Source organism: Palaemon carinicauda, chromosome 25 (genome assembly GCF_036898095.1).
Source record: "Palaemon carinicauda isolate YSFRI2023 chromosome 25, ASM3689809v2, whole genome shotgun sequence".
Lineage (NCBI taxonomy): Eukaryota > Metazoa > Arthropoda > Malacostraca > Decapoda > Palaemonidae > Palaemon > Palaemon carinicauda.
Genome location: NC_090749.1, coordinates 77,666,373 through 77,679,882, shown reverse-complemented (window position 1 = coordinate 77,679,882; position 13,510 = coordinate 77,666,373). Strand labels below are relative to the sequence as shown.

General features: G+C 47.8%; 1 protein-coding gene across 3 annotated transcripts in view; it reads left to right on the top strand.

Annotated features, from left to right (window-relative positions):
* Window positions 1–12,043, top strand: part of LOC137618669 (gastrula zinc finger protein XlCGF57.1-like) — a 103,909-nt gene extending 91,866 nt beyond the window's left edge. For all 3 annotated transcript variants that reach the window (XM_068348809.1, XM_068348810.1, XM_068348808.1), the window contains one exon: window positions 9,651–12,043. In XM_068348809.1, coding sequence (XP_068204910.1) covers window positions 9,706–11,109 — 1,404 coding nt within the window. In that variant the 5' untranslated portion in view covers window positions 9,651–9,705 and the 3' untranslated portion in view covers window positions 11,110–12,043. The remainder of the gene's footprint in view (window positions 1–9,650) is intronic.
* Window positions 12,044–13,510: the final 1,467 nt, after the last annotated feature.

Here is a 13,510-nt window from a genome sequence, read left to right as displayed (position 1 = left end):
CCACTATTCCAGCAATAGCGGAGTTCTTCGTGTATTTGCGGTAAGAAATGCGCCTTTCAGTCTCGGCAGTGAAAGGCTATCGCTCAGCCTTAAGTCTAGCCTTCAGGCTCAAAGGAGTGGACATTTCTTCCTCGCTGGAACTTTCCCTACTCATACGAAGTTATGAACTTACCTGCCCTCAGTCGGAAGTGAGACCTCCTCCATGGAACGTGGTTTGAGTTCTCAGGTCTCTTAAGAGACCTCCCTACGAACCATTACGCCAGGCTTCAGATCGCCACCTAACTTGGAAGACGGTGTTCCTACTAGCTTTGGCCTCGGCCAAGCGAGTCAGTGAACTTCTTGGTCTCTCGTATGACATCGCCCATTCAAGGGGATGGGGGGAGGTAACGTTCAGATTCGTCCCTGAGTTTATTGTTAAGACTCAGAATCCGGGAGTGTGGGATCCTAGGTTCGACTCTTTCCAGATTTCGAGTCTTCGTTCTGTAACAGATGACCCAGACCATCTCCTACTTTGCCCAGTAAGGAGTCTGAGGCTATATCTCAAAAGAACGGCTGCAGTTCGCCCCCAGGTGCAAGCATTGTTTGTGAGCACTGGGAGAACAAAGAGGAGGTTTACCAAGAATACCATCTCGGCATGGGTTCGTAGGGTAATCCATCTGTCCCTGAATCCTGACCCTCCTCCGTCACATCGCTCTAGAGCACACGATGTCAGGGGCGTAGCTACGTCCCTGGCCTTCAAGAAGAACTTTTCTGTGACGCAGGTTCTACAAGCAGGGGTGTGAAAGCGTCAGACGACCTTCACAGCTCACTACCTGCAAGACGTGACCCACAGGAGTCTCAATACGTTCTCTATCGGCCCTGTGGTGGCTGCACAACAGCTGGTTTAAAACCTCAGGCTCCTTAATGGACAAGTAGCTGAAGGTTGAGGGCATTGTTACCCGGTCTTAGTCTGCGTGAATGAAAAGGTTTGTCTGGCCCTTATTCTCCTTATTCTTTTCTTCATCCTCCCCTCTCTTGGGGAAAGCAGCATCCTTGGTTCTCTGCACAGCTAACCTCAAACCACTGCAGGTAAACCATGCTTCCTTGTGTTCCTAGTATTAAGGTAATACTGTCACGTCCCCATACCCTGACGAGGTGGTATTGGGAGAGTCCTAGCCTAAGTTTCCTTATAAAGGACTACAGGTCAACTTCCTAGGACGAGTCACACTTCATACCTTCACACACAGCTTATGCAGGCCGCAGCCCTTGCCCAGCAAGGTTTTAGCGAGATGCAGGGACTCTTTATTGTTGAGTGCTGATACACTCAGATACTGAGTCTCCGGGCAAAGCCAAAACCCAGCACTGGCTGGGACTTACCACCCTTCCTAAGGGGTGAGTCACCCATATTAAATAGCGTGGTTTGTATTTCAGTTACAGAACAAATGACAAATTCGTAGGTAATTTGTATTTTTCCTAACTATTCAAATCTTGGCTATTTAATCAAACTTGCCCGCCAGCCCTATCCCCCGTGAAGTCCTACCTCTAAGCAAAGTGAGCTCAAGCGCAGGTGTGTGTGAGGGGGGGAGGTAGCAAGCTATCCCCCTACCCCCCCGCTAACTAGCGGTGGGGTAGTAAACCCTCGTTAAAAATCTAATGGCTCGTCATTTCAGCTACGCCGAAAGTAATTACCCATATTAAATAGCTAAGGTTTGTATAGTTAGGAAAAATACAAATTTCCTACGAATTTGTCATGTTTTTATATATATGCTGCAGATTTTCTTTTTAGTGTTGTGGTGTGTGTGTGACAGCGTAGTTTGGCAGGTTCTCAAGGACGGAGAACCTTCCCTTCCGACCGTTCTTTCTTGGTCATCAGTCTTCCCGTTGGTGGATGGCCTTCCGTACAACGGCCGCCATCACTGGGGAATTGTCATCATTTAGATACTCCTCCGTTCGGCTGTTATTGCCATCCTCCCCTCTAGGTGTTCGTAGATTGATTGATTGATTTAAAGTTTTCAGGCATCCTGACATCTAAGGTCATTGACGCCGAACGTGTTCTTAGAAGAATCTGCTGGGGGAAGGGAGTGGGCGGCCAGCAGTATACTGCACGGGGGTAACACCTTTCCCGTTCGCGGGTTGGGTTACGCTTCCGAATGGTTTTCTTCATTAATTAAGTAAAATTATAACTGTCGTAATTAAACTTTCAGCTTTGTGTCTGTGGGGTCCCCCTCCTTCCCGTCGGAGGGTTGTGGTTTTCTCGAATAGTTATTTTTCTCAGCTGAATTAATTAATTGTAATTCTTGTTTTGTTACAGTTTTTATGCTGGCTCTCCCCCTCCCATTGATGTCGGCTGGGGAAGGGAGTGCGCAGTCCTTAATTTTTGTCTGTTCTCTTGGTGGACATCTTTCCCGTCCACGAAATAGGTGCGCCTCCCGAGGGAGTTTTTTATTACATAGTTTGTTTTAATTTCCTCAGTTAGCGCTGCCGTTCTCCTTTGTTTGACTATGATAACAGACGTAAAAAACCAGTACCTTTCAACCCGGGGAAATCTGCTGTCACTGGGCCATCACTTTCCTGTTCTCCTGCGCCTGCGGCAGCTCCTGATCATCACGCTAACCTCGAGGAACTAGTTCCGGCTACATTTTCTCAGGTAATGCTCAATGCAGACCTTCAACTTGAACAAAGGCTTGTTGATGGGAAGCAAAGAGCCCTGCCTGGCGGGCCATCTCCAGGGGTTGGATTTCTTAACCTTCCGAGGGAGAGTTTTTCTTCCCAGATGTTGGGCTTTGTTTCTCCCTACTGAGAGAAAACTTCCCATCATCATCTCTTGTCTCTCCTGTGAGGGCTCCCCTTTCAAGTGAAGGGGCTCTCATAGAGACTCCTCTTCTCTTTAGAGACCTGCTGACAGTTAGCTTGCTGATCCATTGGTTGCTGTTTGATATTGGGTTGGTGGCAGAAGTCCTCGCTGTGTTCATCCTCGCCTCCGCAGTCTTCCTCTTCAGAGGAACCTATGTAGCCTGCCTATTTTTGGTTCCCGACCTTCGCTTCCGTCATCGGCCTTTCCTCAACGAACTTCGCTTCATTCATCGCCTGCAAGGGATCGTTTTCGATCTCCTCCTGAGTATGTGTCTCCTCACGAGGGTCACATTGCTCTGCCTGAGCTCCCAGCTGCAATTCATCGGCAGCATTCTCCGTCTCGTCAGGCATCTGCTTGATGTTCTACAGCTCGTCAGGTTCACCATCGATCTGCAACGTGAGAATTTCCCACCGTCCCGTCAGTTCGTATATTGCCTAGCCAATTGCGTACAGCTGACAACTCGTTTAACCTCTCGTAAATTGCTTGCTACGCGAGAATCACTTGTATATCAATACTGTAATCGCCTGCTCGTTCAACCTCTCGTATTTCTCCTGCTACGCGAGAATCGCCTGCAGTTCGACAGCCGCCTGCTCTTCCATCTCCCTCTTGGGAATCGCCTGCTACGCGTGAACCACTTGCATCTCGACAATAGCCGGCTGTTCCAGCTGTTTGGAATCGCGTACTCAGCAGTGTCGGGAACTTCAATCTCCTCCCCGACAGTGTTCTCACGTGTCTTGTAACCAAAACGCATTGATCACGGTCAGAGCATGAAACGCCCAACGGTGCATGAATTGCCTCAGTGTGAATCGTCGGCCTACCTGCTCGTCCAGGGATTCGTAACTCGTCAACGGTTAAACTCTTGCTCAACAAGCCAGCGTTCAGCTGTTGTTCAGAGCGTTTCAGTCTAACGCGTCTCTCCCCTTCGGAACGTAATCGCCCTCCGGAGCGTGAATCGCTCAGCCTTCACAACACTCACCTGCTCGACAGTCCCACCAACGTTCAGTAGAACGTGAATCGCCGACGCTTTCATCATCTTGTGAATCCCCTGACCATTGTCGACGATCCACATTTCATGTACCACCTAAGCGTTCAGTTACATGTGAATCGCCTGATCATCGTCAACAATCGACAACTCGTGTACTACCACAGCGTTCAGTTACACGTGAATCGCTTACGCATTCAACTTCTCGTCAAGCTTCTGCTATGCAAGAATCGCCTGCTCTTCCACCACCTCGGAAATCGCCTGCTTGTTAACGTTCACCTGCTCCTCAGCTTCTTACAAACAGCGTTTTCCTCAGCGACCACAAGCGTCGCTCCGGCGTCAATAACCTTAGATGTCAGGATGCCTGAAAACTTTAAATCATTCATTCATTCATTCATTAGGCTTTTATCGTCTCGAGAATCGCTCATCCGTCATTTAACGAACCAGCATTCGGCTGTAACTGAAAGCGTTCCCAAACCATCACGTTGCTTCCTTACCGAACGCATTCGCCCACCTGTTCGTGATTCACTTCACCGTGAATCATCTCTCATCGGCTACGAGTGAATCGCCTACTCATGGATTGTCGACACACCGACCTGCCTCTTGTGCAGCGGTAACGATTGATCGTGGTATCGCTCGTCAATGCGGGGACTCTTATCGATCATCAAGTCATCGGTCTTTACGTTAGCAATCACCATCGCGTCTTGAGCAGGAGATTTCCCGACACTCTCCAACGCGTCAGTGGCCATCACATCCTAATGCAAAGAGGATCACCAACTACAGCCACCAAAGGCGGTGGTTGTGGCTGCTAGGAAGGTAGGTTGGGTAACAATAGTTCACTGTTGTACCAGGAAGGCTTTGGAGACCTTCCTTCTCTCTGGCCCACCAGGTAGTGACCCAGTGGGATAACACCAGTCTGAAACATCCAGCGATTCATGAATCGCCTCGTCGAGAGTAGTTGATTCACCGCCCCACCTCTCGCTCGACGGTAGCGATCGACCCCACGTTTTTCGCGGTATCGCTCGTCAACTCTTATTAGCGTCAGCATGGGACGTTGACCTTTTGTACATTGTCGACGTGTTGTTTCGGAGAGCTCGTCTGCTGTCCTGCCAGCTGCTCCTGGGACTGCGTCTTCTCCATCTTCCGCTGCCGAGGTCTGTGCTCCTTCCTCTGAGGAACATCCTTCAAGGGGAGAGCAAAGTCCAAGGCACGTCTCTCTGACGAAATTCCCTTTCCTCTTTGGAGGCCTGCTGTTGATCAGCCTGCCCATCCCACGCTCGTACATCGTCAGTTGGCGGCACGAGCCCTTTCACCTCTTCGCCTCCTCAGTCTTCTTCTTCAGAAGAAAATGTCCATCCTGTCTCCTCTGGTTACCGACCTTTGCCTCTGTCTCCGCTTTCATCTCAACATCCTCCGGCACACCAGGCTTTTGCCCGAAGGGATGTCGTGGCCGAGAGATTGCACCAGCAGGTCCCTAACGCTGAGATCGCTAGGCTCCAAAACTCCTCCATGAAGGGGTTCTTCCTCTTCGATCCAACGGATGTTGAGCAGGCTGCAGAGAGGTGGAGGAACTCCAACATGGATGTCCTCCTTCTTAGAGCCCTAACAGCTCGGCCCTACAGACCTCCAGCCCCTCCAAAGACCAGCCTTACGAAACCAACTATTAAAACGTCAATGGTTTAGAAAACGAAGGTGTCGTAGAAGCCCTTTCCTATCAAGGACAGGAAAGGCAACAAGTCCAATCATGGAGGAAAACATCAGAGGTTGCGGTAAAAACTGCAAACGCTAGGAGAGGTCATCTCCCTGCTTGTCTACCAGTAAGGGGATGCCTACAAAACTGCTGGACCAGGTGGATGCAGCTCAGGGCCGAACCTTGGACGATCTCCATGATTCATTCAGGGTATCGTGTCGCGTTCATTTTACCTCTCCCTCCATTAATCAAGAATCCAGTGCTTCTGAGCAGACCCTTCGGACCGAAGTCCAGACCATGGTGGAGAAGGGCTCTCTCCAGGAAGTCCTCGACTCTTCCCCAAGCTTCAGTCGACTCTTTCTTATGAAAAAGGCGTCTGGAGGCTGGAGGCTAGTTAAAGATCTCTCAGCTTTGAACAAGTTTGTCGAACAGACTTCGTTCAGTATAGAGACGGCAGACACGGTCTGTCTAGCGATAAGACCACAGGACATCATGTGTACACTGGATCTAAAGGACACATACTTCCAGATCCCAATCCATCCGTCAAGGAAGTATCTGAGATTCAACACCAACAACAAGACATACCAGTTCAAGGTGCTGTCTTTCGACCTTTCCACAGCACTTCAGGTCTTCACAAGAGTGTTTGCCCTGGTGTCATCTTGGGCTCACAGATTTGGCATTTGTCTCCTTTGTTACCTGGACAACTGGCTAATCCTCGCAGACTCAGTGGCAACCCTTCTTCAGCCCCGAGACACACTTCTGAGGCTTTGCCAAAATCTGGGGATCATGGTAATCTTGAGAAGTCTTCCCTGCTTCCCACTCAAAGACTGGTATGCCTGGGCATGGTATTAGACACCAAACACCACAAAGCCTTCCCATCAGACGACAGGATAGCAAGGCTGAGGAAAGTCACAAGGCCTTTCCTCAAACGAGAAGAACTCCCAGCCCAGAAGGGGCTACGTTTCCTTGGACATCTATCATCCTTGGCCCGGCTAGTTACCATCGGTCACCTCAGGATTTGCTCTCTCCAGTGGCGTCTGAAGTTCATTTGGAATCAGGCCTTCGATTCCCTGGACACTGTGATTCCCATGAGATTAGAAGAAAAGACTGATCTTGAATGGTGGCTGGCAGAAAAGAATCCCCTGAAAGGTGTTGATCTTCTCATCCCTCCTGATTTGATGCTGTTCTCAGACGCTTCAAAAGAAGTGGGGGCAGGGTCCCACTTGGTGCACCACACGGCCTCAGATATTTGGGCAGAGTCCGAATAGTACCTTCACATAAATCTACTAGAGATTAAGGCCATTTTTTTCTGGCCCTTCAAGAGTTCCACCAGTTCCTGGCTGTTCACTCAGTGGTGGCGATGAGCGACAACACCACAGTAGTGGCTTAGATCAAGGAGCAAAGCGATATTTTTTCGCAGCTCTATCCCATCTAGCAGTAGAGATACTGAGTTGAGGTGAAATCAACTCGGTTTCACTATCAGCTTGCTTCATCCTGATTGTGGACCTGTGTGCAACAGCCCTGAACTTCAGGACCCCGTTGGACTGCTCCCCAGTCCCAGATTCCAAACTTCTGACAAGATGCATTCCAACAACGGTGGGACAACATCGACATATACACATTCCCACCATTCTATCTGATGAGAAGAGTACTCTAGACCAGAACATCAATCAGTCTTTCAATGGCCCTCATAGCTCCGCTATGGCATCACGTGGAATGGTTCTCTGACCTTCTGCTGCTCCTGATGGAGCCTATAAGAAAACTTCCTCCATGACACAATGTACTCAGACAACCACATGTCAACATTTCCACAAGGGTTTTCACAACAAGTTGCAAAGGGAATGTCTGGATAGCTGCGAAAGTCATCAGCTTCATTCTACCAGGCGAAGTGGAATGTCTTCTGTGGTTGGTGCCGCGGAAGGGGTCTCAATCCATTCAATACCACTATTCCAGCAATAGCAGAATTTCTCGTGCATTGAGGGAGGAAATGAATCTTTCGGTTTCAACGGTTATAAGCTATCTTTCAACCTTGAGTCTCGCTTTTAAACTGAAAGAAATGGGCCTTCCTTCATCTTTAGAGCTTCCATCCTCATACGGAGTTATGATCTTACCTGTTCTCAGTCAGAAGTGAGACCTCCCCCATGACATGTGGTTCAAGTTCTTTGGACCCTAAAAGGATCCGTGTATGAACCATTACAACAGGCAACAGTTTGCCTTCTAACCTGGAAGACAATGTTCCTGCTCACCTTGGTCTCATCCAAACAAGTTAGCGAACTTCATGGTCTTTCGTTTGATGTCGCCCATTCAAGACGGTGGGTAGAGGTAAGCTTCAGCTTCGTCCCCGAGCTTGTTGCCAAGACTCAGAATCCAGGGTTTTGGATCCTAGATTTGACTAGTTCCGGATAACAAGTCTCTGCTCTGTGACTGTTGACCCTGTCATAAGGGCGTGGGAAACTACATGATAATACATGGTCAGAGGCGATGAATCAGACGAGCTTTTAAACTCGAAGAGGATTTATTATCAAAGTTAATTTTCACAATTACAATGAGTAGAAATCGTCTTGAAAGCGAGATGAAACAACTTTAAATCTTGAGGGTGCATATCAAAAGAGTTGTAAGTTCTCACTGGCTCTTAAATGATTTCATCAGTCAATTACAAATTTACTTTTACCTGGTACAATACCCGGGGAGAGCGGACGGGAGGACATTTAAATTAAAAGAAACTCACGAGTAGGACTCAAACTCAACTAACTGTTGCATGGATTGTGCTTTCTTATTTCCCCTACATTGCTGGGGGTGTCTGGCCTGTCTCGCCTGTGGGTGGCAGGTGACGTAACCGCACCATACTGGTTCTCACTCTACGTCCCCTCTCCCCGGTGTACCTGTTGACATGGAAACGGATTCAGTACACATGTGCTTGAATCAACAAATACAATTATACCAAGCAAAAATGAAAGCGGCTTGAACTGCTTCCCAAAAACCCATGGATCAGGGAGACAAGGTGATTGCTCGGCAATATCTGCCCTACTTTACTGCTTAGCCTTTGTTTAAAACAACATATTTATCCTTGACAACCCAATCATCTGTTACTATGCCCAGTAGAATGTTTGAGGCGCTACCTCGAGAGATCAGCATTAGCTTTGGCACAGAGTGCCCTCACTGATCGTCAGCACAGGCAGAAACGAGAGGAAGATCACGGAAAACACAATCTACGCATGGATTCGCAGGGTCGTTAACCTTGCTCTGAACCCCGATCCTCCTCTAGCACGTCGTCCCAGAGCTCACGATGTCGGGTGTAGCTATGTCCTTGGCCTTCAAGAAGAACTACTGTGTGACGCATGTATTGCAAGTGGGCGTGTGGAGACTCCAAACTACGTTCACCACCCACTACCTGCAAAGCGTGACACATAGGAACCTTGATACATTTTCTATCGGTCCTGTGGTGGATGCACAATAGCTGGTTTAGTACCTTGAGGTCCTTATTGGACAAGTAGCAGCAGGTTGAGGGCATTGGTTACCCGGGTTTTAGTCTGAGTGAATGAAAGGGAAAGTCTTGCTCTTTTCCTTTCTTCATCCTCCCCTCTCTTAGCGAAATCAGCATCCTCGGTCCTCTGCAGAAGCTGACCTCAAACCTCTGCAGGTAAACCATTGCTCCCTTGTGTATCCTAGTATTTTCCCAATACTGTTGCGTACCCATACCTGGCGAGGTGGTATTGGGAATTTCTCGGTCTCCTCGGTTATTCCCTGAAAGTCTCATAATAACCTTTACCTCGACAGTCACATTGCTACTTTCTCATCACACACAGCTTGCGTAGGCCGCAGACCATGCTTAGCAGGTTTAGCGAGGTATTAGGGTCTCCGTATTGTCGCAATAATCTCTGCACAATAGGGAGTACCCTGGGTAAGGCCAAAAAGTCAGATTGGCAGGGACATCCACCCTCCTAATGGGTGAGTCACCCCTATTAATCAATGGCTTGTCCTTTCAGGTTCGCCGAAAGTAATACCCCTATAAATAGCTAAGGTTTGTATCATCAGGAAAATACAAATTACCTCCAAATTTGTCATGTCAGTTGCAATAAAAGAAATAGTTAGTGTTAAGAAGAAAATATCATTGATCTTGTAATATTTGTCTTTATTTTTTTAAGGTAAAAATATGGCCAAAGAGAGCTTCCTTGTGTGCTTTAGACACCGTTCCTTGTAATGATGGAAGCAAGAGACCAGTCATTGATGTCGCCAATCAAACGAGAACCTTTTGAATACATAGAAGTCAAGAATGAAGAGGGGTTTACAAACTCGGATGAATTTTGTGCAAAATTTTCACGTAAATCGTCAGTCAAGGTCGAAGAAGACCCTCTAAGCTGTGATAGAGGGTTGGAAGATAAAGGGACAGAAGAAAATGTCCAACTGAAGGTAATAAACAATGATACAGAAGGCCCATTAGATCGGGAGAGTCACAAGAACAATGGCGATGAAGAAGAAAAAGTTTTATCTCGGGGAACTGATGCCTGGGAGAGTCGACTGATGTCCACTGATGGGGCTGAAGAAAGTGGGCCACTACTCAGTCCCACAAATAACCCAAAAAGGGGAAAGAAACAATTTACTTGCTCCGAATGTCAAAGAAATTTCACCCAATCAAGTACCCTTAGACTACACATGAGGATACACACCGGAACAAAACCCTATTCTTGTGAGGTTTGCCAAAGTCGTTTTTCGCAGTCGAGCAGTCTTAGGAGACACATGGTGACGCACACGGGGGAGAGACCGTTCAAGTGCGATGACTGCCAGAGCAGTTTCTCTCTCCTGAGCAATCTCAAATTGCATCTGCGAACCCATACGGGCGAAAAGCCGTTTGCCTGCACTGTCTGCGACAGCCGTTTCTCCCTTATGGTGAATCTTAAGTCACACATGAGGACGCACACCGGAGAAAAGCCCTTCGCCTGCACGGAATGCGAGACCAGGTTTTCCCAGCTGAACCACCTCAGGACTCACATGAGAAAGCACACTGGTGAGAAGCCCTTCCCTTGCACAGAGTGCGAGAAGACCTTCTCTCGCTCAAATGAGCTGAAGGTGCACATGAGGACTCACACGGGAGAAAAACCGTTCACCTGTGTCGAATGCCAAAGGAGCTTCTCACAGTCGAACACTCTGAAGAGGCACATGCGCAAGCACACGGGAGGAAAGCCCTTTCCCTGCACGGAGTGTCTGAGCAGTTTTTCCCTCGCCAGCAACCTCAAGTTACACATGCGAGTTCATACTGGCGAGAAGCCTTTTACGTGCCCCGTGTGCCGCACCAGCTTTTCCCAGCTGGGTATTCTGAAGAATCACCTCAGGACGCATACAGGTGAAAGGCCGTTTGCTTGCACCATCTGTCGGAACAGTTTTTCCCAGTCGAGTAATCTGAAGCTGCACATGAGGACGCATACGGGGGAAAAACCTTTTTGCTGCATCCAGTGTCCGTGTAAGTTTTCACAGTTGAGTAACCTGAAAATTCATATGAGGACTCACACGAAGGAAAAAGCCTTCTCCTGCATGGAATGTCAGCGGAAGTACTCTCACTCGAGCACTCTGAAGAAGCACATGCAAACTCATAAGAAAGAGAAGTGATCGTCCTTTCCTGTCAAGGGAGTTTTTAGTCATTCTGACAATCTGAAAGGAATCTATAGATTTCATACAGGAAAGTGTCAAAGGTTATTGAAGTTATTAGAAAGTATTGGAAAATTATAGAAATTTTACAAGAAAGTTTTAAAGGGCAATATAAAATTCTTTCAAAAATGTGCAGGAAAGTGTGATAGATTTATTTAAGAAAAAAGGAAGCATTTCTTGTGATGTTAGAACCATCTAGCAGCAGATAAATGCTGTTCCCTGGAAAAGAATGAACCGGTAGTTTATGTCAATCAGCTGTTCAGTGAGTAAGAAATCCTTGCAAGGTGTATGAAGGAACTTTGACCAAAACAGTACGATGATAGTAGACAATACCTATTGAAATCTTCAACTCAGAATCTGGTAATACTGTATTAGGGGGATGAAAACAACCTCTACTTTTGTGGTAACACTATCAGAGAAGTGGTGGTTTTGATATGTTATGCCATTTTCTCAAACTTCATAACAAACGGTTGTGGTTAATGAACATGGCTGGTGCCAGATATCTTACAGCTAATCCTTGGTGATATAGAATATTCAAAGTGCCTTACAATGAATTTTCTGCTATCAGTAGCCTATTTTGAATATTTGTCAGGTCTTCCTGTTGTGAGGTTAAACAAAACATGGTTCCCCTCATATCTCTTCTACATTATGCAGTTTCTACAGGTTGATTTTGTATCTTCTCCGTTATATCTCACCTTCTTCTGTACACAATATATATCTAGGGTTTCTCTACCTACCATCTCTTTGTTATATTTGTTATTACAACATATATCCTGTTATTTTTACTAAACTTCTTTCATTCACAATTTAAATTTAAGGCTGTTGGGTACAGTGAGCTATTTTGTCTTTGTTCCGTAACTGAAATACAAACCACGCTATTTACATAGGGTAATTACTTCGGCGTAGCTGAATGACGAGCCATAAGAATTTTAACGAGGGTTTACTACCCCATCGCTAGTTAGCGGGGGTTAGGGAGGGGTAGCTTGCTACCCCTCCCCCCTCACACACACACAGTGAGTGCTTCACTTTGCTTTTGGCTCGGAGAGACGACAGACCTGTCTGCGCTCTCCTGCGTTTTGACTGCCATAATTTGTTTTGCTTTTTCTTTCAATGTGTGTTTGAAGTTGGCCTCTATTCTTTCATCACGCGTATGTGCCCTGGACAACCCGGCCGCCCTTGTGGTACCTTTATGTCGGCCACGGACACCGATCCTCACTCCTCATGCCCTCAGTGTAGGGGCCAACGGTATGATAGGTCTAACTTATGAATTGAGTGTAGGGAGTGGTCTACCTCCCAGTGGGAGAGGTTTGCCCGGCGCCGCAAGAAGAAGGCTAAAAGGGATACAAACCACGCTATTTACATAGGGTTTACTTTCGGTGTAGCTGAAATGACGAGCCATTAGATTTTAACGAGGATTAAACTACCCCCGCGCTAGTTAGCACGGGGGTAGGGAAGGGTAGCTAGCTACCCCTCCCCCCCACACACCGGTGAGCTGCCTCACTTCACTTTTGGCTCGGACGATGTACAGACGTGTCTGTCCCGTCCTCGCATATTTGACAGCCTTAATCTGTTTTTCTTTTTCTTTCAGTGTGTGTGTGTATTTGAAGTTGGCGTTTACCTTTTCTTCCCATTATGCGGAAATGCCCAGGACTTCCCGACCGCCCCTGTGGAATATTCATGTCGGCGGTCGATACAGACCCTCACTCCATTTGCCCGCAGTGTCGAGGTCAACGGTGTGAAAGTGATAATGTTTGTATGGAATGTAGGGAGTGGCCTACCGCCCAGTTGGAGAGGTTTGCCCGGCGGCGTAAGAAGTGTTCTAAGTGAGACTGTTCTCCCTCAGCGACTGCCCTGGGGAAGGAAGGCTCCAAGGACTCTTCTTCCATTGCCCGAACCTCCTCCGAAGCTCCCACTCGTTCGGTCTCTCGTGAGAGGCCGCCGAGTGGTAGCGTAGGTCCTTCTTTTGTTTCCCAATCTCGGAGTTCGGGAGAGGGTGTTACCTCCCTTAGCGAGGCAGCTCCCCCTCCCCCTCCGGGGGAGGATATTATTGATTTTGTGGATTATGACCAGACTTTCTAACAATGATCTTTTCCAGCTTTGGGCTTCCTTGGGGCTTAAAGGCTCGCCCTCCAAGGAAGCCCTGTTTGATCTGATCCAGTTGGGGGCAGCTGTCCAACAGTCGCCGGTAATACCAGAGGTAGACCCTCTGGCTATTGTCGACGTTGTTGTGGCAGAGGTGTCCGACGGGTCGGGTCAAACCCCCAGCTGTTACTGTTGCGGATGTTGCTGAAGGCTCAGGTTCCCCCTTCGAACATCCTTCGAGGGGGAAGCTGGGTCCAACGGTCTCTACTGCGAGTGTTGC